This window comes from Anas acuta, chromosome 29 (genome assembly GCF_963932015.1).
Source record: "Anas acuta chromosome 29, bAnaAcu1.1, whole genome shotgun sequence".
In the NCBI taxonomy this organism is placed as follows: Eukaryota; Metazoa; Chordata; class Aves; order Anseriformes; family Anatidae; genus Anas; species Anas acuta.
Genome location: NC_089007.1, coordinates 1,690,129 through 1,712,938, shown reverse-complemented (window position 1 = coordinate 1,712,938; position 22,810 = coordinate 1,690,129). Strand labels below are relative to the sequence as shown.

General features: G+C 59.8%; 1 protein-coding gene across 6 annotated transcripts in view; it reads right to left on the bottom strand.

Annotated features, from left to right (window-relative positions):
• LRP1 (LDL receptor related protein 1) overlaps positions 1–22,810 on the bottom strand; it is an 87,778-nt gene that overhangs the window by 36,132 nt on the left and 28,836 nt on the right. For all 6 annotated transcript variants that reach the window (XM_068663510.1, XM_068663511.1, XM_068663514.1 and 3 more), the window contains 14 exons: positions 22,111–22,374; positions 8,841–9,003; positions 7,294–7,516; positions 6,812–7,001; positions 4,849–4,992; positions 4,400–4,636; positions 3,613–3,793; positions 2,943–3,165; positions 2,505–2,694; positions 1,960–2,085; positions 1,220–1,360; positions 967–1,092; positions 615–731; positions 432–512 (listed from right to left, as the gene is read on the bottom strand). In XM_068663510.1, coding sequence (XP_068519611.1) covers positions 432–512; positions 615–731; positions 967–1,092; positions 1,220–1,360; positions 1,960–2,085; positions 2,505–2,694; positions 2,943–3,165; positions 3,613–3,793; positions 4,400–4,636; positions 4,849–4,992; positions 6,812–7,001; positions 7,294–7,516; positions 8,841–9,003; positions 22,111–22,374 — 2,406 coding nt within the window. The remainder of the gene's footprint in view (positions 1–431; positions 513–614; positions 732–966; positions 1,093–1,219; positions 1,361–1,959; positions 2,086–2,504; positions 2,695–2,942; positions 3,166–3,612; positions 3,794–4,399; positions 4,637–4,848; positions 4,993–6,811; positions 7,002–7,293; positions 7,517–8,840; positions 9,004–22,110; positions 22,375–22,810) is intronic.

Below are 22,810 nucleotides of genomic sequence, written 5' to 3'. Positions count from 1 at the left end.
GGGCAAACCCTTTCTCCTAGCCCTGGCCCCAGAAGCAAGGGCAGACCTGAGCTTCCTGGGAGACCTCTTGTGCCTTCCTGGGGCTGTGGGACCCGGCTCAGCCCTGCCGCCAGCACAGGCCTGGAGCAGCGGGGCACAGAGTTTAGGGCACCCCACAAAGAGTGCCAAAGCCTGCTGAAGTGATCCCTGCCAGGCTGCTCCTGCAACACCCGTTCCCCCAGTAGCAGCCAAGGAGATGCGGGTGCTGGTGCTGCGGGACACACTCACAGCTGCAGCTAACACCTCCTCCCTCCGCAGCCAGGGCTCTGGTGGGTAGCAGCAGGCTGGGGAGCTGCCCCTGCAGTCAGAGGCTAGCCGAACAGAGCCACAGCCAGGCTGGCACCCCTGCGTCTGATCTTGCCCCTTTCCCAGCTCAGGTGCCCGGTCCTTACCATTGTCACAGCGCCAGTTGATGTTTATGCAGCGCCCGTTGTTGCAGGTGAACTGCGTCAAGGGGAAGCAGGTCGGGTAGGCTGCGGAGGAGGGAGAGGCAGGATGAGCGTGATCAGACGCCCTTGCTCGCACCCAGCCCTGTGGCCTTCTCAGAGGGACCTGTGCTTCCTCCCCCAGCTCACCACACGAAGCAGACTCATCGGAGCGGTCCCCGCAGTCATCGTCCAGGTCACAAGTCCAGGAGATGGGAATGCAGCGCCCGCTGGCACAGGAGAACTGGTTGGGAGAGCAGGTCCGAGCTGGTGCAGGGCGAGATGGACAGAGCTATAACAGCTGGCAGTGCCTTGGGGTGCTGGGCGAAAGGTGGGGAACAAACTCCAGAGGGTCTCCCGCAAGGCACAGCCGCCAAACCCTCTGCAAGGTGGGCAGCAGAGACCCCCGCACGTGGCCCTAAAACCCCAGCCCCACTGTGCAAGGGGAACAGCAAAGGCTTGGCTCTCCCCCTGCTCCTTGAGGATCTGCCAGGCTCCTCACCCGAGCAGGTGGAGTTGGACTCGTCCTCGTTGTTCCCACAGTCGTTGTCACCGTCGCAGAGCCAGCGGTTGGGGATGCAGCGGTTGTTCTTGCACTTGAAGCGGTCCGAGGGGCACGTGTGCTGGTCTGCGAGGGAGACACGTGCTCAGGACCTGCCCTGCTCCCTCCCAGCCCCGCTCCTCCTCCACGTCTTGTGGAGGATAAAATCTGAGACAGACTGCGCTCTCCCACCACGCAGGAGGCGGCTACGCACGGCAGAGCTCGGGGGCTTCATCGCTGTTGTCCAGGCAGTCGTTGTCCCCATCGCATTTCCAGCGCTCCTGGATGCAGCGGTTGTTCTTGCAGGCAAATTCCCCGGGCTGGCACTGCGGAGGGGGGATGTAGGATGGGTTGGCTGGAAGGGAAAAGCAAAGGGGGAGAGGATTTTAATCAAGTGACTGGCTGAAGTGTAGGGGGACGGGGCAGTGGGGACAGTCCTGCATCCCCATGCTGCCTACGTGACTGCCCCACAGCCCCAGGAGCTTCCAGAAACACTTGTGCCCACGAGCACTGGCCCCAGAGCACCCAACAACAGGACACAGCCCGATGGAGGGGGACAACCCTGGGTGAGCCTGCAGGCACGGGCGTGCTGTTAGCAGAGCTTCTCCCTGCTCACTTGAGCTGGCAAAGCCCAGCCCAGGCTCCCCGTCGTGAGCCTGGCTCTGCTCCAAGCTCGCAGCAGAGCAAACCCACCCAACAGACACCACTGCCCGACCTCTGCGCAGCAATCCCCACACCTGGGGCTTCCACCTGCTTCCCCGGGGAGGCTGCTGTCCTAGGGCCATGCTACAAGAGAAGGACCACGACCAGGTAGCACCACTCGCCCGCAGGCTCCTCCTGAGCCACCTTCTCGATCCAGCCCCCACCGCACGGAGCTGCAAACCCCGCATCCCCCCGTCCACCCCTCCGGGAAGGGGGTGCCCCAGCAGGAGCCAGGCCCTCGGGCAGCCCTACCCTGGCAGGTGACAGAGTCCACTCCCAGGATCTGGTCCTCGGCACAGGCACACTGACGGCCCCGGGGGGTGGCCAGGCACAAGCTGCTGCAGCCTCCGTTGTTGACGCGGCACTTGTTGGAGCCCACTGCGGAGGCAAGGCTGGGGTGAGCAGCAGCCTGGGCCAGCAGAAAGGGACTTCATTCAGGTGACTCTGCTGACCCAGATCCCCAGGACCCACCCCCCACGGCTGGAACCCAGCTGGACCCCCCAATTCATCTGGCCACACTGGGGACCCTCACGGGATGCAAAGCCTGGCTGAGCCAGACAGGAGGCCTGGGAGGGAGGGAGGGAAGAAAGAGAGGAAAGGAGGGAAGGGCATGAGAAGAGCAATCACTGTGTTTAAAGAAAGGCAGGGTGCCGGGGACGTGACCATGAGGAAGCAAAAGGAGGTGGGAGGCAATTTGGATGGGGCACTTCCTCAGGCCCTGTTCCAGTCCCATTCCTCTTCCAGACCCCTCGTTCACTGCAGGGCCCCCCGGAGCCAGGCAGAGGCGGCTCCAGCACCTTGCTGCTGCTGCGCATCGTACATCCGGATCTCAAAGATGGGTGGGCGCTCGTTCCGGAGCAGGCTGACCACTTTGGAGGCCTGGTCCAGCCGGTAGATGCTGCCGCTGCGGTACTCGGTCCAGAAGAGGAAGCTGCTGTAGTGGCACAGCCCGAAGGCATGGTTCAGCTCAGGTCCCTCATACACGATCTGCAGTGCAGGGAGGCAGAGGCTTGTCGTCAGCTGGGAGGGTGCTCGGGGCAGCCCCGCAGGGTGGGACAGAAGGGACGGGGTAGAGAAAGGGCAGAGGAGGGGACAGACAGCAGGCGAACACGGCTGAATGCAGCCAGCCTCCTGCTGAGCAGACCTGCAGCAAACACAGCCAGATGCAGCAGGACTGCCCGCATCCCCTGCCCCGAGGAAATTAGCGACCAAGAGCCTGTGGGGCCTCCACTTGCCTTCCGCTCCGTGCCATTGAGGTAGACCATCTCGATGCGGTCGTAGAAAGCATCCACCCAGTAGAGGATCTTGGCTGGGATGTCCAGGCTGAGCCCGTTGGGCCACAGGACGGTCTTGGAGGTGATGAAGATGTTGCGGTTAGAACCGTCCATCCAGGCTCGCTCGATCTTGCCCCTCTTGCTGTCCTTGGGATCCTCCTCCCAGTCTGTCCAGTACATCCACCTGCAACAGATGCTAAGCTGTCACCGATGCCAAAGACCTTCCCCATGCTTACAGCCACACAGACCCCAGCCCAACGCAGCAGCTCAGTGGCCTCCCACCCACAGCAATGCTGCTGCTACTGCCAGGGCACCAGAGGAGACCCAGTTGTGAAAGAGATGGCAGGAGAAGGGATGGGAGATGGGGAAAAAGGAATGGGGCAGCTGGGAGAGGTGGGTAAGCAGGAAAGTTCCTGGTCCCCTGCGGCCAGAGGAGCCTCTGGGCTGGAGGAGCTGTTGCCATCGCTGCTCCAGGAGCTCCTGCCCTGCGTGGCCCCGTTGGCACAGCTTGGGAGCAACCACAAGCGCCCGTGGGCTCAGGGACACACCGCGAGTGTGCAGAGCTGCAGATCCAGGGGGGTCCTCCCCGCCATGGCCATGTGCCCCCCTCGAGCCCTGCCTGCCCACGCACCCATTGAGGGGGTCCACCACGATCGCTCGGGGGTGCGTCATCTTCCCCTCTATCAGCGTCTTCCGCGTCTGGGCGGCTTTCTCCAGCCGAGCCACGCTGATGGTCTTCTTGGGGCCATCATCAGTCCAGTACAGGTTGTTCCCCATCCAGTCCACAGCGATCCCTTCCACATTGTGGATACCTTTGGGGAAAAGCAGGAGCATGAGTTAGGCAACAGCAGGAAGACGAGGAGTGGAAGCGATGGCCCCATAAAATGAACGGTGCACTCATCACCGCCCGACTCCAGCTCAGACCAACAGGGGACAACACAGCCCCCTGCCCAGGGCACGCAGCTCCTCCAGAGGTGCTGGAGCCAAGGGAACCGGGCTGAGGAAAGATGAATTCAGGAGCATCCTCGGTCTGTTTGCCAAAAAAGGAATTCATTGGGCAAAGTGGGAGAGATCAGCCACCTCGTATCCCCAGGAACCTGGGCTGAGGATCCCCGACCCCTTCCTCATCTTTGCCTTGGAAGGGGTGAGGGTGGGTCTGGGGGCAGGGGATGTCTGTGCCTGGCACGAGCCACAGCCCAAGAGTCCCTCACATGCTGCTGCTGGAGCCCATGCTCTCAATATCAGCCTGCAGACAAACCCAAACAGCTCCAAACCTTAGTTTTAAGGCTCAAATACGCAAGGGAGCAGACAAAAGCACTGCCATTGTGTGAGAAGACGCACTAATGGCAGCTGCTGCCAGCTCCCAGAGCCTGGCCACACACCGGTGAGGGCGCAGGCTGTGCCCCTCGGCCACGCACCGTCCTTCAGGATGGTTTCTCGCTCCGTGCCATCGATCTTCTGGCGCCCGATGAGGTAGCTGGTGGTGTCAGCGAAATAGATGAAACCAGTCTCAGCGTGGAAGTCCAGTGCTCGGGGGTTCATGAGGTTCTCGATGGGGATCATGTGCTCATCCGGCACCTTGGCCCCCATGTCCATCCCGCGGATGATGCCGGGACGCCCCTTCCCGTACACCAGGAACAACTCGTGCTCGGGCTCTGCAGAGAGAAGGGGGCAGCACCATCACCACCAGCCCGACCTGGCAGGGCAGGGGCGAGCAGCCAGGGGGGAAGGAATCAAAAAGCTCTGCTCGCTCTGGACCCTCCGTGCCCCCTGCCCAGCCCCCTGTCCTCCCCCAGGCAGCACAGGGCAGCCTCTTGCCCTCCTCTCCCCCTTCCTTTGCGGCTCTCCGGCGCAGGGCAGGACTCACTTTTGCAGGACTTCCCGTCACTTCCCAGGCTGAACCCGGAGCGGCACCGGCAGGTGCGAGTCTTGTGGCTGTTCCCCAGCAGGCAGATATCCGAGCAGCCCCCCGGCTTGCCGAATTGGTCCGGCTCACAGGCATGGCTCCTCACTACATGGAGAGAGAGCAGCGGATGGGTTCAGGGGTGCATTTACCATCTCTGGAGACCATCGAAGGAACACTAGGACAGCCTTGTCCTTGTCTGGTGGCTCTGGGCTTGGGGAGCCCCCTTGCAGCCAGGAGCTGAGCACAGGGCAGAGATGGGAAGGGGCCTGCCCCAGAATCTGGATCAGGGAGGAGCAGAAAGCAGCACCCCGTGTCCCAGCACACTGCTGTAACTGCTGGGCCACACTGCCTCTGTGCTGCCCCTGCAAGCAGCGAGCCCTCCAGCTGCATGGGCTGCTGGTGGGACACGTCCCCGTGGGGCCCCAGGGCCAGGGACAGCACGCGCCTGGCCCAGAACCTCCCAAAGCACACCCGTTCCCCGTGCAGAAATCTCCTGATTAGTTTTATATTCTGGAAAATGCCAAGCAGGCTGCAGACACTAAGAGGGTTTTAAACATGTAAATTGATTTAACTACAGGAAGGTGCTGGGGGTGGAGCAGACAAATGGGGAAGGATGTGAGCAGGGGAGGGGGTGATGTCTGCGGCACCAAAGCCTTTTAACTCTCCTGCAATCTCCTGGTGTCCAGGAGCACAGTGCCCCGTCAAAGGGTGAATGCACCCGCGGGGACAGAAAGCACGCAGCACTGGAGAAGGCAGCCATTAATATTTCAAGATGCTGCATCTGCTCCCATTTCCCTTTGCTCTCTAGCGCGACGTGATCGATCAATCACACCGCGCCGCCCGGCCGGCCCTTGGGGACAGCTCTCATTTCTAGCTCGGGGAGGAAACGATGGTGGCGGGGGACACCCCAGGGCGGGAGGCAGCCCAGAGGCACTCGGCCCAGCGCTGCTGCCTGCAGAGCAGGAGCCCCAGGCTCTGCCCTCGCCCAGGAGGTTGCTGCAGGCAGCAGCTTCGCACGTCTCCGCAGACCACGGCCGTGCCCAGCAGCCGCTGCCTCCACCCCTGCGGAGCTGCTGACTGTGAGCTCCCTGTCCCCATCCTGGTGCGCCGCAGCCTGCCCAGCGCTCTGCCCATGCAGGCAGCTCCAGCAGCCTCCCCAGCAGTGCCGGAGCCCAGCCCAGCCTGCAGGGCTGATGCAGCCCCTGAGCCCGGGTTCCCAGGAAGGTGCAAGCCTGGAGGAAGAGCCGCCCCGCCAACCTGTGCGGCAAGGAAATGCGGTCAAGTGAACGAGGCACAAGTGGGAGCGCAGCTCCCGGGCTCCCCTCAGATGTGGGAAGGGGACGGGCTTACAGCGGGTTGCGAGCCAGGACACCTGCTCTGTGGCAAGGCTTTGCTCCTGGAGAGGGCAGCAGGAAGAGCGGGGGCTGCTCCGAGCCAGCCCCTCTCCACCCTGCTGTCTCCCCTAGGCAGCGAGGCGTGGGCTGCTCACAGAGCAGCAGCACCCATAAGGGCCAGGTGTGTCCAAGGTTCACAGCTGGGGATTTTGATCCAGCATGGGCATGGGAGCTGGGCATCAAGCTAACCGGGCGCAGCAGAAGTGAGTCTCTAGCTTGGGGAAGTGAATCTGTCCCATCGGAAATTCAGGAGGTGCAGCTTGTCCCCAGAACCCCAGAACCCCCCCACAGCCTCACACCAGCCCCCAGCACAGCAGCTACACACAGAGGCAGCGCTGTGCCATGGGAAACTGCCCCAACACAGCCACCACTGACACCTGAACACCCCTTCTGCCCAGGGAGAGGGATGGTGACCCCACTTGTTGTACCAGACAGGCCACGGCTCAACCAGGGGCCTCTGCATCCCATTCCTCCCCTTTTGGTGCCTTTCAGGGTCCAAGAAGCTGCTTTTCCCAGGTCGGGGCTCTCACCTGTGGGCTGCCGCCGCTGGTGGTAGATGTGCAGTGCTCCTCCCTTGTCCACCCTCGTCACCACCTGGTACTCGGTGCTGTTGAAGCGGTTGACCCGGATGACGCTGGTTTTCTGCTGGGCGTTGGCGTTGTCCGAGTTGGTGGCATAGAGGTAGTTCTCAAAGACCGTCAGCCCATAGAGGTGTTCGATCTGGAAGGCACCATTCAGACACCCATGAGGAATTTAGGAGACGCAAGAACCTGGCTCCGAGGTATTTGAAGTCCCTGAATTCCTGCCCTATGGCTCTCACTCCCCGCCGCCTTTAGGGCAGGGGATGGGGCTTGGCAGTCAGGTAGTGCAGGACCTGCTGCTCACGGCTTTTATTTGCTGAAACGAGCAGGCAAAGCTCACGAACCACTGCTCCCCGCAGGCTAAGCTCAGGTGTCCCTCCAGCACACTGCAGTAAAGCCCTCAGTCCCGAGCTGCCTCTGGCCCCACTCACCAGGATGCCCTGGATGATGGTATGTCTGTTCTTGCCTTCGTAGTCCACCACCTCGATGTAGTCCAGGTAGGCGTCAGCCCAGTACACGAGCCGGTTCACCAAGTCCAAGGTGATGCCGTGGGGGAAGACGATCTTGCTGTCCACCAGCTTGGTGCGGTTCTGCCCGTCCATGTCGCAGCGCTCCACCTTGGGGATCTGCCCGTAGTCCGTGAAGAACACCTTGCTGCGTGAGGAAGGCAGAGAGGGGAGCTCAGAGCCTGGATGCCACCTCCAGTCCAGAAAAAGAGAGGATGCAGACAGCACGTGTCCACACTTGCAGACGTGGGCTTGCATTTGAACACAGGTTTGCACGCTCACGGGACCATGCACACAGGCTCCCAGCCATCCACACGTGCAAGCTCGCCTCCCAAAGCACGCGTGCTATCCACAGCTGCACCTTTGTGTTCATGCAGGCACATTCGGGCACAGGCAAGCACTGGGGCAATGCGGGCGAGCCTGTGCCTGGCTCAGCAAACACCGAGCACCCCTCACATGGCTGCTGCCAACAGCTGCCAGGCGTGGCAGCCCTGGGAGCTCCGAGGAGCTGCAGCAACCCGGGCAGAGATCCTGAGACAGGCAGCCGGTGCTTGAACTGAGACCTGCTGGTGTCACCAGGATGAAGTCCAGGGCCCTCCACCAGCTGACGTGTTAAAACACAACCCAGCTCATCTACTTGGGCGTCGTGCACCCGAGAGCTGCATTTCAGCAGCTGCCATGCACACCCTGAGCCTCTCCGGTGATTCGGCATCGCAGCCTCCCCACGCAGATTTTGCAAAGGCAGCTGTGAGAGTGATGCTCCCTGACTGCAGCACCCCGCATAAAGAGACCCAAGGGAGCTGCTCAGTCCAGGCAAGCATCTGACACAGCTCGGTTCCCGAAAGCCAGGAACAGCTGGGATCACTCAGCCACGAGCTGGAAGTGGTGGCTCATCCTGAGCGTGGCCACCAGGCACATCCCTACCGGGGGCGTCCTGTTGGAGGGATCGCTGCCAAGCCCGCTGCCCTGGGCAGGTGGAGCAGAGGTGCCCTGCAGAGGGGCTTCCAGACGCAGGCATGGTGACAGGAGATGCCAGCAGCCCCAGAGGCAAGGACAACACGCTTGCTCACCAAGGACAGTTAATTACAAGATTCAGGTTAGATGCTGACATCCCCCAGTGCTGCACTGGTCCAGCACTGTCCCCTGTGCAGTGTCAGCCGAGCAGACAGGCTTGGGCTGCTCTGAGCCCTTCTAAGGACTAAACCCTCTCCAAATCTAGCTGCTACTAGCGGGCTGCTTAAAGCTGCTGTCACAGCCATCCTACAGCACACGGCCCTGATCTCAGCCAAGGGAGAGAAAATGCTGAATTCAGGCAGAGCTAAAGCCCAGAGGGACCCTCATGGGGGTGAGCTGCTTCTTCAGCAGCATCCCTGCTGCCCACCGGACGGCTTGGGAGCTCGTCCCCCCCAGCTTGCTCCACCTCTGCAGGGCTGCAGCAACACCGACCCTCCCAGCCGGCAAGCAGCTCTTACCCCATGGCTGGGTCTAGCGCTATCCCTTTGGGGTTGTACAGCTCCAGGTCCAGCAGTGTGACACAGGTGACTCCGTTCTTGTTGCAGACAAAGATCCTGTCGTCGATGTCATCCACAAAGTAGAAGTTGCCCGTGAGCCAGTCGATAGCCATCTGCTCCACATCTGGGCCACGGGAGAAGAGAGGCAAAGAGAGGTTAGGGACACAGGGAGGGAGAAGAAGCCCAGGGAAGAGCCCTGGCGGGCTCCCTGATCACCTCCCAGCCCAGCAGGCATCTCAAGCATGGATATAGCTGAGGAGCGAGCACACGTGAGGCACGAAGAAGCTGTGAGCACACCAGGGTCCTGGCTCTGCTCCCCCTGCATGGCAGCAGCAGAGCCGAGAGCAGCCCCCTCGGGCTCGCTGTTGCCCAGGCTGTGCCCACTGGCCCAGGCTGCACCTGGTAGGGGAAGGGTCTGCTCCACCGTGAAGTCTTGGATCAGTGCGGCAACCTGTCCCCTCTGGCACCCGCTGTCCCTCCTGGGGACCTGCCACCACGGGGCAGCACTGCTGCTGCCAGCGTCCACACCAGCAGCGATGCAGCACGCGGCTGCACGGGGATCCCTGCAGGGATGCTGGCCGGGCAGCAGGGAAAGGTCCTCCTGAGGATGAAGGCAGCAGAAGCAACCAGCACAGCAGGAAGAAGAGCACAAACTGCAGCGTCAAGACCAAGAGCAGCAGCAGGCAAGGCCCTGCTCAGGTGAGGAGCAGGCAGCGGTAATCCAGCATTGCAAAGTCGCCCCAAGCCCTGGAGCAGGTGAGCGATGGCATTTGGCACACCGAGTTTAAGTATTTAATTAAACCAGCAAAAGCCTGTTAAATCGGATAAACCTGATGCACCCAAATTCTTTGCCTGTAAGCAGGGTGCTGCTGCGCGCTGCTCGGCTCCCCTTCCCTGCTGGCCCTGGCCCACAGACAGAGCGAGAGCCACAGCTCCCGGGTACTCTGGGGAAAGTGGGGGCTTTGTCCCCCAGTGCTTTTGGCTGGAGAGGACCCCAGGGCCACTCTCCCCGACCAGCGACACCGTGCTGCTGGCCCTGGCCACCTGCAAGGCAGAGCAGGGCCAGGGCTGAGGTGTCCGCGGCCCCGCGCCGCGACTGCCCCGCGGCGCTGGGACCCAGACAGCCCCAGAGGAGCAGGGCCAGACACTGCTGAATTATTAACTAGTGCAGAAGCTCCAGAGCGCAGAGGGAGGGAAAACATGAATCAAGCCAGGACGTTTTGCAATGCCCCCGACTCCCCCTGCTTGCACGATTCAGCCTGATTACATCAAGCCCTTCCCTGCTTTAGCACCACGAGGCGCTGCCCAGCTGCTGACGAGCGCCGAGCTCATGAACACCCAGTGGTTTTGTGGGTGCCCTGTCAACCCCAACCCCAAGCCCTGAGCTACCCGGGCCAGCTCCCATTGCTGCACACCCCATTCAGCTCTTCAGGCCGAGCCCTGGCCCTGGGGACAGGGATGTCTCTCTGGCAATCACGCACCCCGGGGCCAGGGCTGTGCACTGATGACCGAGCGGAAAGGCGGAGGCTCGCCGTGTCCCGCCGCTATCACCCAGCCTGATTTATCTCATAAAAATAAGTGGAAACAGTCAGAGCTCAGGAATTAGCACCGAAACAGCTACGCCAAAGGCACGCGGAGAGCCCAATGTGCAGCGAGCGATGAGTGGGGCTGGGGTGGAGGTGATGCCCCCCGGGGCCACAGGGAGCCCAGGGCAGCAGGAGCCGCTGCCCCAAGGGCTGGAGCTGGGCTGGGGACATGGTGCAGGGTGGGCAAGGGCTGCATTCTGCCCCCCCCAGGTGCTGGGGCCCCCCTCGTCTTCCCCACACCAACCGGCCCCCTCCTCCTCCACCCCCGGCCCTGATTCACCGGCCTCTGATGAGAGGAGGGGGCGGCAGCAACACGCACGCAGCGCTGCCAGGGCCAGGAACGTTTCACCGACGGGACTCGCAAAAATTCCCCAAAAATCAGCTGCTGGCTGGAGCTCGCGCAGAGCTGAGTCAGAGTCACAGGACAGCCGGGGGGGGGGCGGTGAGGACCCCGTGGGACGGCGCAGTCCTGGCCCCAGTCCCGGCACCTGCGGGCGCCCGGCCCGGCCCACCAGAAGCCCTCTTCCCTCAGGTTCTGCCATGGGCTGGCTTCATGGGCCGTTCGATGGCAAATCCTTCCAAAATGGGGATTTGGCCTCTCCTCGCCACCCTCCTCCCCCCCCCCCCGGGCCAGGAGCTGCCGTCTGGCAGAACCCAGCGCACTCAGACCCCGTTTTTGTTCTCCCTCCAGAACGGGGCCGCTGCCACCTCACTGAGCGCTCCCAGCCGAGCTCGAGCTCGTCTCCAGCTCCTCCAGCTGGGAGGAAGCTCACGAGCGTGGCATCCAAAGGCCGAACACAACTCGGGAACACGTCCAGAACCAGCTGCAGACTGCAAACCGCTCGTTCCTCAGGGCCCGCAGCCCCTTTCACGTTCCCGGGACACTCTGGCAATGCCCGTCCCCAGCACGGCTGCCACCCTGGGGACCAAGGGGACACCGGGAGCAGCAATGCCTGGCTCCAGCACAGTGCTGCCAGCCTGGCTGGGGGGGTGTGGGGGGGTTCTTGCTCAGCTCCCAGCCTGGCCCCTGCTTGGAGCTGGGCATCGCTGGGGCGGGCAGCGGGGCCGGGCCGTGGGCTCGGAGCTGGAGGTGACGCAAGCACTTGCTCTTCTCCCAGGCTGTATTTTTGCAGCTGGAAAGCATTACGCTCCTCAAAGGCTTTTGTTTTTCAAATTGCTCCCTCTCCCTGCTCTCTATCCCTCCCTCCCTCCCTCCCCCCCCCCTTTTGCAGGAATCAGTTGTTGCTATTATTATTATTATTATTATCCTCATCATCATTTCTTTCTTGTAGCCTCAGATAAACCTGGTTTTCCTCTTGAACTTTCAGTGGAAGTGAATTTAGCAAATGTCAATTTTTACCCCCCAGCGTTAACGTGCAGAGAGCGCTCCCCAGTTCACTACAGCTTGGGGAGGCGGGGGGGCTGAGAAGGTCGGGGCTTTCTCCTCACCCCCGCCATCCCCTGCCAGACAGGGGGGACCAGGAGCTGCCCCAGCCAAAGCCCTCTCAGTGACCCAGCTCAGGGACCACAGGAGGAACAAGGTGGGGGCAGCCCCCCCGTCCCCTCCTGCCTGCAGCTCCCAGTGGCAGAGGGATGCTGCCTACGAGGGCATCTCCCGGCCCCCGGCCGAGCCTCCGGTCCCCCTCCTTGCTCAATCGGCGCTGGGTGTTGCAAACAATTGCAACATGCAAAAATCATTTGCTAAGATTTATTTATTTGCTAGCGTTTGAAAAGGAGCTTGGGGGACAGAGAAGAAGGGACGTGAACTTTAAAGGCTTTTCCTGGAAGAAGCTAACTAACCTCATTAGGGCCGGATCACTGCGGCCCATGCCAGCTGGCCCCACTCAGAAGCGCTGGCCCCAAATGCGGCTGGTGCGGGGCCGGATGCCGGAGGGGACTCTGCCCGCTGGGTTCTTTTTAGGGAGGGGGCACGGAGAGGGAGGACAGAGGGAAGGCAGCCCCAAGAAGTTCGTCAGCGGCACATTGCTCAACGATGGTGGGCTGGCAACTTCAGCAAGCTCCAAAACCAACCCTGCGCAGATGTTTCCTGGTTTCACGCTGACCCTGACCAAGCACTTGCTGAAGTCCCTGCCACAAAATAATCTGCGTGGCACTGGGCTCAGATTTGACTTCTTTTCCTTCCCATGGTCAGTGGAAGAAGAAAGCTGAAGCAACCTCTGCAGCCATCACGGCACGGGGGTACGTGAGGCTGAAGGGCAACGCTGCTCCCAGCCAGGGAAGGGACATGCTGAAGAGGAGTTTTTAGGACTTCTGTCCTTGGCCCCGCCAACCCCTACAAGTCTTCCCAGCAAAACCCTTCTCCTGCCCCCAATCCCAACCTCATCCTGTGCTCAGTGGGGCTGGGAGCATCCTGTCCCGCACAAAAAGCTCCTTGGCACACGTGGTTCACTGCCAGAGCAGCCATCCCAGGAGCTCCTGCCGGAGGCTCTCCCTTCCTTAACCCAAGCCCTGGAATATCTGATTTACCCCACAGCAAGTCAAGCGCTGTAAGACTGTGGGTTTTTTGGGGAACTAGCTTTGCTGACCCAGCACATAACTTTCCTCTGCATGAATCAGTTGTTGTGCACTCTGCAAATACATCAATTATGGTCTGACACAAGGAGGAAGGAAACATGCAATCTTGTCTCAGACTAAAACATGGATTTCGACACAATTCTGGAACAGCTGCAATTAAGATGCGTGCAAGTCAGGCTCACCCTAACTCTTGCACTTTTAAGCGTGTAAGAGGCGAAGTGCTGCAGCGCTCTGGAAGAAATTCTGCTTCTGGACTACTGGAGCAGGACACGGCAGGAATTGCTCAGGAAAGGTCCCAGTTCTGCTGGGGAGCTCTCCCTTGCCAGTCTCCCCCTTTGGGGCAGCTGAAAGCATCGCCACCCTCCAACAAAAGTTTAATCAGACAAGCCCCTCGCTCCCCTGTCTGATGAGGTACATTTCTACTTTACCCCAGCACACAGCGAGGAGCTCAACCGAGCTCTGCTGCTGCTACTCGCATGTCGGTTTTAGGTCCAAATTCATCTCCTGAAAACAACCTACATATTTTGCTTTCAATGCTTTGGTGGTGGTGGTGCCCCAGGAGATGGGACGGGGCTGCCTCCAGCACCCAGCCGTGCCGGCGCGGCTGCCACCGCACACAGGGAGCCCCCGGCACACTGCTGCCGAGGAAAAAGCTTGGAAAAGTCGCCAAATGTTTCAGTTCAAAAACGCCTCCAGAAGAGGAACGAAGGCTCGTCAGGAATGCAGTCCCCAGGGCTGCTCAAATACGTTGGTTTCCTACTTTCTTTTTTATAGGGAATGATCCGTTTGATACATTTACATAATACCATAATCTGAAGGAATTTCTGTCTCTTCCCTCCACACACATCCTCTGCCCCGGAGAACAAGACGCTCTCTGTAATGGCAAACTGCTCTGTGGATAAACACTGCTCCTGGGGACAATTTTCCTTAATTAAAGTGTGCTAACAGGACAGGCACAAAGACAAACTCCATCCCCTCAGGGCATCCGCCTCCCCCGGCCAGCAGGGATGGGGACGGCTGGGTCCCACCACACATCCCCAAGGGGCTGGGGTCCCTCCGTGCCCCTGTGCCAATGCCGGGCAGCTGGTTTTTGGCCTGGGGTCAGCTAAACACCCCCCCCTCGGGCTGCAGGGTCTGGCTCAGCCCTTGCAGCAGAAGCTGCCATCGGCTGCCAGCCTGCGAGCGAGGAGGAGGCGCTGCGGACAGGACAGACACCGGCGGGTACAGCCAGCACCATCACGTCAGCCTGGTCTCCTTAGAAAACCAAGCTAAAAAAAATAAATATATTTAAAAAAAAAAAAAAAAAGAACTCCGTTAAGCTGTTTAGCTCAGAGGAGAAACTGCTGGGTGGGAGCCTGTGGCCCACGTCCAGGATGTCTGACTCGGCGTGCAGAGGGATGCTCGCGGCCTCCATGCATGCGCCGTGTGCCTGCGTGAGCCTCGCGCTCCCCACGAGCTGCACTGTGCCCCCCCAGGGGTGGCGGCCCCCTCCTGCCTCCTCCGTTGCCTTCCCCAGCTCCAGGGCTCTTCCCCAGACCCCAGCCTGCTCCCCCCTTTCCCAGCTGCAGCACTGGAAGGGGGAAGAGCGAGAACAGAGCTGGGGCAAGCTGTGTCTCAGCTGCAGAGGACAGCCAAGGGACTTTAATTACTGTTCCTTAATGAGGCGATTCCACCACCAGCAGCATTCAGCAGAGGCCGGCCGAGGGACAGGCTGCTCGGCCTGCTTCTGGCTGCAAGGAGAGGGCAGCGAGAACCCGCGGGTGCTTTATTTGGGGTGCTTTGGGGAGGGCAAGGGGACAAGGGACGAGAAAGCTGAGACGGGGACGGCTGCAGGCGGGGCGGCCCCAGCAGAGCGCAGCAGCGCAGGACAGACGGAGGTTTGCAGGAGGAAACATGCCCCCTGCCACTTGGACTCAAACACGTCTCCGTGCACAAGAGGATCCCAATTACCGGGGGAATTAATTTCGCCCTTTAATCTTCAGTAACGTGGAAACAGGGCTCGGCCCGTGCTGAGCGGCACCTCGCCGCTGCCGGAGGGGGGGACAGGAGGGCAGCGGCAGCCGCGTGGGGAGCGGAGAGGGATGGGAGCGGGGTGGGCAGCTGCTGCCCCCAGCACGGTCAGACCCCGGCCCTTCTCCAGCAGCAGCAGCAGCCGTGCACGATGCACGCAGGAGGTGGCACAGGCTGGAGCCTTCCTCCCGCAGCTGCCCCGCACGAGGCTTTGACAGCCGCCTAACAAGGCAGTGCCCCTCGAGACCAGGCTCTTGCGTAACCTGAAGCACTTTTGCTTCCTCTTCCTCCTCCCTCTCTTTTTTTTTTTTTCTTTCATTTTTTTTCTTTTTTTTTCCTTTGCATAATGAAAACTTAATGCGGCCCGTTTAACCAGAACTCACAGCAGGCTCCCCGCCAGGAAAAGGACCTCACTTGGCAGAGCGCACGGCCGCTGCCCGAGGATGGGGGGAGCGCAGGGAGCCCCTCTCCACAGCTCTGCGAGGAAGGGAGCCAGCAGCAGAGCCCAACCCCCCTGAACTGTCCCCTGCACCCCCCCCATGGTGCCACCGTGGCACGGGGCTGCTGCCTGCAGCCCTCGGGGACCCAGCACAGCCAAAGATCTGCCCCTTCCCCAGAGTGGGGGCACGCTGAGCCCCTCTGCTGGGGGCTCTGCCGGCAGCCCCGTACTGCCCCCAGCCCCACGCTGCTTTTGGGCATCGCTGAGACCCTGCTCAGCCCTCTCCAAGCCTCAGTTCCTGTCTCTCATGCAGGAAGCACAAAGAGGAATTGAACTGCAAAGAGCAGAGTCCTGCTCAGCCCCAGGGAGCTGTCGGTGCCTCTGCAGCAACCCCACCGCGGGGGACCCGTCTCCCCCAGCTCCTGCACCCTGCCCACCCCACGTCTGCATCCACACTGAACAAATCCGGGCAGGCACCAAGCGAAGGGGCTGCCTGAAACCACCGCAGCCTTCATCCCCCCCCCCCCAGCACAAAGAGCCGACGGGTGGGCGCAAGCACCCTGGCCCAAGAACCCACATCAGGTAAAGCAGGAGAAGGTGATCACGTCCCTGGCTCTCGTGAGTTGCTGCTATGAGAGCAGTCATCAACAGTTAAAAAGCAAGCAAGAAAGGAATCAGCAGATGAAATTACCAATCATCCCTCTTTCTTGCCAAAGAAGTTCACATCAGAGCCTCTTTCTTGGCTAGAACGAGGCAGCAAGGAAGAAAAATAGCTTTCCATGCAAAGCGGGGAAAGAAACGTACTTGGACTTCTCTGTAGACCAACATCTCCCTGAAATCAATTTGTCCCAAACCCTACAGCTTTTCTGCTTATTGGCAACAGAACAGGTCATTACGAGTAACAGGGCTGAAATGGAGTCAATGAAAACAACCTCCTAGACATGCTTGTTTAGATAGATGCTGCCCAGGAAGGTATTTTAATAATGGCCAGATTGTTATCATTTAAGGTTTATAATGCACTCGGGATCAAATGTCCCACTATTTCAAACCCCTTCCTGGGGGCTTGTTTTATAAAAGACAAAGAAAACAACAAACTTTAAAACAAGAAATAATAAATCAAGAAAAGGCTCCGCAGCCTTTTCCCAGCAACCCTGGCCGCGTCCCGCCAGGCAGCCGACATTCCTGGACGCCAGCCCGCAGACCCCAGCGGCTCAGCCGCGGGCACGGCTGGCCCAGACCCATCCCGGCTTCCGCGGGGACGCCGGCAAAGCCGCCGCCACCTCCCCTGCACTCCGAGGGGAGCGAGGCTCAGGCACCTCCAGCTCCAGAGCCACAAATTGAGCTGTACTGGCACCAGGGATCTCGCAGCACAATAAATGCATTCAGGGCAAGGAGCCCTGGCACTGCGGAGCTACCGGTACCATGCAAAAAGTCAGGAGTTGTTTGAGAAGCAGGGGAAAAAAAAGAAAGGGAGAGAACAAGGAAGGGAGGAACCACCAGGAGATCCATTGAGAAACTCTGCTTTCGGTCTCCTGACACGTGTTTGCTAGTATTTTTCCATAGTAAAAGCAACGAACTCTTTCCTTTCTTGAAAGCCGAGTATCACTTGATCGCACCACTCCGGGAACTGAGGCTTTAACGCGGCAATCGCAGCGCTCACAATAAAAGCCTGGGATGCTGAAAGGCTGGGTCAAGCTGCTGCCAATTAACGGTGGCCTTTACACACCCTGAAGGACTGCTCCTTGCAGGACCACGCGCCTCGATCCCCAGCTCTCTGCGGGGACAGATTTTGCCTTTCTCATTTCACCTATAAAGAACCGAGGCACGGATCTGATTTAAGGTCACCCCAACCCGACCTCAGGCCCGAGCACAGCGCTTCCCTCATCCCTTTGGTGACCCCGCAGCGAGCCCCCAGGAGGTCTGAAGGACTCAGGGACTGGTGCAAGCAGCTGCGAACGCACCGGGCGCTTTCCAAAAAGCAGCCCCAGGATGGGAGCACAGGTGGCAGGACCAGCAGCGAGGGGGGGGGCGGTGGGAGAGGTCCCACAGCAAACCTCCACGGGCCTCTGCAGCAGCCGAGGCTGGAGCGAGCAGCGGCTGGGGAAGGGGAAGAGGGCGGCTGGAGCGCAGCGCGGCTCCCTGTGGCCAGCCTGCCGCTCACCCAGCGGGGGTTTAGCAACGTGAAAGCCTGAAAGCAGATTTTGTTTTGTTTTGTTTTGCTTTGAAATTCCTTGGAAGGCCAACTCCAAACAAATGAGAACATTGTCTCAGGAAACACGTGGAGGCTGAAATCTGGTTGAGAAAACGCACGGGACCAGCGGGTCCCCGGAGGGTCGGGGATTAGCTGCCAACCGAGGTGGGTCTGCAGGAGACCCGCGGCACCCGAGCCTCCTCGGCAGGGCAGCCGGGGAGGACAGGGCCTAACTGGGGTCAAGTCTTGCTCTGAAATGAACCCTACAAGCCTGCAGCCGCAGAGGGAACCGAGCCCCACGTGGCCAGCAGGAGCTGGGGACGAAGCCTGGGAGCGCTGCAGAGCCCGGTGCCAGCGGCCAGACAGGCGCAGCACCGGGGGCACGGGTGGTGGCAGGGGATGGCCAGGAGCAGACCCATGCCCCAGCAAGGGGAACCCCAAAGCATAACAGGGCCAGGACAGGGCTGGAAGTACCGCTGGAGGGAACTGCCCCCAGGGCTCCCTGGGGACTGAGGGGGCTCCGCTGGGGAGCAGCCCCCTCGAGGGGTCCCAGCTCCCCGCAGCTCTGCTCCCAGCAGCCGGCTCGGCTCGGGGAAGGCCAGCAGAGCAGACACTGGGCTGACTGTCTGAGCAGCAGGGGAAAACCTCTGCAAGCTGCAGAGAGGAGCTCTTCCCCTGCACACACCAACACACACTCCTTTTTGTCCTTGAATGTGAGCATATATTCGGTGCCTGCCAGGATTTTCCCTGATTAGAAACAGGACTGGAATTTTCACACAGAGCGGAGGAGAGAGAGAAAGAGAGAAAGCGGAAAGGGAGGAAAGAAGAAACAAGTTCCCCTTTTTGCGATTCAGCATTGGCAGGAAGGACGAGGCCCTTCTTGCGCAGCTCAGAGGAGAGCTCATTCCCCATTCTCAGCCCCGTGGTCCTACAGACCCAAGGGCGAAGGAGGACCAAGGGCAGGGGCTGCACGTGCCCAGGGGTGCTGACTGCAGACCCCAGACCCCGGCAGTCCCGCGGTGTCTGGATGCTAAGGTGCTGCCTCTGAGCTCCCTGCAGAGAGGGGGGGCAGGGAACAGAGCCAACCAAATTCCTGCCGCGATAAGGGAGCTTGAGTCCCCCACCCCTTCCCCACCGTGGGTTTTGCGGCTTTGCAACACAAGCCAGGGATCGCCTCCCACTTGCAGCGCAGCCTCCGGTGCCGGCACTGCCACCGAGCCCACTGCATCTTGCAGCTCGTGCACACAGAGGTGCCTGGGGTTCTGCATCACGGACTGATGCAGGAAGAAATAACTCAGTTCCAAAATGATTTTTTTTGTTACCTTTTTTTTTTTTTTTTTTTTTGCTTTCTCTTAGAGAAAGGGGTGGAAGACTTCACCAGCCTCTGATTTTTAGCATGCTCCTGGAAGAGATGTGGGGGCAGGGAACGGGACGCCTCAAATCAACTGAGAAAATCACTGCCTGGGAGAAACGTCCCTGGGCTGCACGTCTTTGGGAACCAAGGGACAGCCACCATGAAAAAGTGCATCAATACTCAAGGTTTGTGAGAGAAGAAAGGGTTTAGCAGTGCAAGGAACTGGGGAAAAGCAAAGCTTCAGCATTCACTGGGTCTTGCCAAGCCCTGTTAATAGTACTCATTTAACACATCTCCCACAACACAAGTGACACTAATCTCTCCGCAGGAATGGAGAGGGGACAAAAAGGCATGGAAGCACAGCTCCTATCAGAACTGGGCTGTGACATTTCACCATCCCAGGCTTACCGGTGACAGCTGGGGGCTGCTCATTTTCAGCCCTTTAGCATCAGTCTTTCCCCATCAGATGCCAACTCAAGCCACATTAGCAGCAGGCACCAGGGAAGTCTGGCTCCCGCTGTTAGTAGATAAATGTCATAAAGCAGCAAATAAAGAGAGAATCCACTAATTGGATTGACAGGTCTCTTCAGTGTCCCAACAGGGAGAAGCAGGAGAGTGACGTTATCTCCTCATCAGAACCCCCTAAAATCCAACCCAGGCTTGGGACCCGGGGCAGGGAGGATGGCCAACAGTTGTCTGAAAATCAGTACCAACAAAATCGGAGCCAAACGGTTCAGCAACCCAAACCTGAGGTGGTTTCACACCTGCACGCTGGAGGAGTGACCCTATTGCCATGTAACCCCACAGAGAGCCTCCGCAGCTCATGTGCAGGCACCCACCACACACCAGCAGCGGGGACAGCGTGCAGGAGCTGCTGCCACCCTCCTTCCTGCAAAGGGGGCTCTTCCCTTCAATCCAGGGCAAAAGCAGGAGTTTTCTCATCCAGGCGAGCTGAATTCCCCTCTTCCTACTCTAAACGGTAACAACATCAGGAGGACAAGCAAAGCAAAGCACCTTTTCTTGTTTGGACTTGAACACGGTCTTATTACGAGCTACCTGCCCCTCTTGTCCACAATTAAAAGGCTGTCCGCAGAAGGTTAATAACCTCCTGGAGCCACAGAAGCCAGGACCACTGCCCCCAAAGCCCCCACTCAGGCACGGCAGAGGGGCAGCAGAGGGGCTCCGGTCCTGCCCCGCTGCCTGCCTCTTGGTCTGGAAATTCTCTCTCCATCCTCAGCTCCCTCGATTTGAGCCCAATCCCAGCCCTCTTCTGCTGCCCACACCGTTACCCTCCTGCAGTCCAAAGCCAAGCGAGAGCACCTCAGGGGCTTCAGGATGAGCCAGGGAGGCTGCTCGCTGTCAGGGATGGTGAGCCTGCCTTCCAGACACAGCCTCTGCCCCAGCAGCATGGCTGGGGCACCCGGCTCCCCCTTGCCAGATCATTAGATCAAGGCTGCAGGCCATGGCAAGCCTTCATGCCGGTGATGTGCACTCCTCCAAGGGACCCGACCCGGATCACGCAGGGATCAACCCAGACCGAGGCAATAAACTGGAGGACAGGGCCACAGTCGCTGTCCCCTGCGCCCGTGGTTCCTGGCCACCAGCCACAGCTGCGGGAAATGAAAACCCTAACGCCCTGGAAGAAACCCCACAGGACCCTCCTGGGAACCAAGGGGAGAGACCAATCTCATCTTGAGGAAGCCTTAAGAGAAGCAGGAGGAGCACACAAACGCAGACCTCAAACCACTGGGGGGGGGAACAGAAAGCAAAGCCCAGCCCTGTCCTGCCTAATTTCAGGCTATCGCCTGTAAGAGCAAAGGGTGAGGCCGCTCCCTAAAAATACACACTGCCCTAAAAATACACAGCACAAGCCTAAATGCACCGTGCCACGCACACCCTCCGTGCGGCACAGCGGCCGGAGCACGCTGAGCCCCAGCTCAGCCGGGGCCCAAGGGTGGCACGGGCCGGTCCCCAGCAGCCCCGTGCACCCCAAGCACAGCCAGGATTTGGCCCCTTCTCCCCGTCCTGGCTGGGCCACCGTGACGCTGCCGGGGGCAGAGCAACGCCCTCGCCCATGGACCCGCCGGAGACTTCTGTTGGTTTGCAGAGACCCGTCCGTACATGTTCATCTAATTTGCTACGCTAGCTATTGCTCATCAGGTGAAAGCGCCCTCGTTTCGAAGGATGGGGATCCTTATTGCATCAGGCAGCCGCCGTCTGAAAGCACTCCTGGTTTCAAGAGGTAAAATACAATGGGAGGATTACACCAGGGAAGCCAAGGGCTGCAGAACCAGATGGTGATGCCCTGAAAACACCAAAATCCCACCCTAGCTGCCTCAGTCTGTGGTTTCAGAGGATGAAATCGGTGACAGGAGAACAGCGAGGGGCCGTTTCCACATCCTGGCTGCACAGCGACGACACTCAGCCACCTCCACAGCTTCTCTTCCAGTCCCACCTGCCCTGCACCAGGCGCACACGAGGGCACACAAAGCCCACAGATTTCTGCCACGATGCCCACAGGGCTCTCAGGAGAGCAGACGGGGGCAGGCACCCACATAGTCCTCTCCCCTCCATTTTCTAGAGGGTCTGAGTCAAAGAGCACCGAAATCCCAGCAAGCAGCTTTCCTTCCCCTGCCTGACTGCTGAACTGGGACCAGCAAGCCCAAACAGGAGGCTGTGCTGTAACCGCACTCATCACGACTCACCCGGCTGCGTGACTGGTCTGGATTTGGCACTTCTGGGTCAGGATTTTGGTCTCAATCCCTACCGAGGGACAGGAGACCAGAGCCCACTTTGGCAAGAAGAACACAGGGCCAAAACCAAAAGAGGAAGCAGGGAGAACTGCTGGCCCCATCCCCCCTATGCAGGTATCACCTCCACTCCTCACCACGTCATTTTTTGTTATATACTTGCACAAAGAAGCCCTGAGACTTGCTAGGAATAATAAGAGGGAAGGAAAAGGAAAGCCAAAGGTAAAAGGAGAATAAAGAGGAAAAGTCTGTGCCAAAGCCCAGGTGCCTGGCCCTGCAGGAGGCTACCTCCCACTGAAACGCCCCCTTTGGGACTCTCGGGTCACAAGGAGCAGGAGCAAGCTTTGGAGGGGATCGGGCACTCACGGTGCAGGCTGAGGGAGATGTTGATGGAGCGCTCTTCCACAAAGCCCTTCAGGTTGGGGATCTTGGCACACTTGAGGATGGTCTGGGAGGCACTGTCGCCCACGTGCACCCAGCACACCGTGTCTTCCACGTAGTTGAAGTCCATGGCCGTGGTCTGCTTGGCACTGGTGGGGGTGATGTTGGGCACGGGGGCCCCGCTCAGGTAGGTGGCCAGGATGTTCTGGGAGTTGGCGATGAGCAGCACAGGAGGGCGGTCGACAGGTTCTGGAGAGGAGAAGGGGGGTCATGGCCAGGCACCACAGCTTGTGGCTGCAGCACCACATCAAGCCACACCTTAAGTACTGTGTTCAGTTTTGGGCCCCTCGCTACAAGAAGGACATTGAGGTGCTCGAGTGAGTCCAGAGAAGGGCAATGAAGCTGGTGAGGGGTCTGGAGAACAAGTCCTATGAGGAATGGCTGAGCTGGGAGCTGGGTTTGTTCAGCCTGGAGAAAAGGAGGCTCAGGGGCGACCTTATTGCTCTCTCCAGGTACCTTAAAGGAGGCTGTAGCGAGGTGGGGGTTGGCCTGTTCTCCCATGTGCCTGGTGACAGGATGAGGGGGAATGGGCTAAAGTTGCGCCAGGGGAGGTTTAGGTTGGATGTTAGGAAAAACTTCTTTACCAAAAGGGTTGTGAGGCATTGGAATGGGCTGCCCAGGGCAG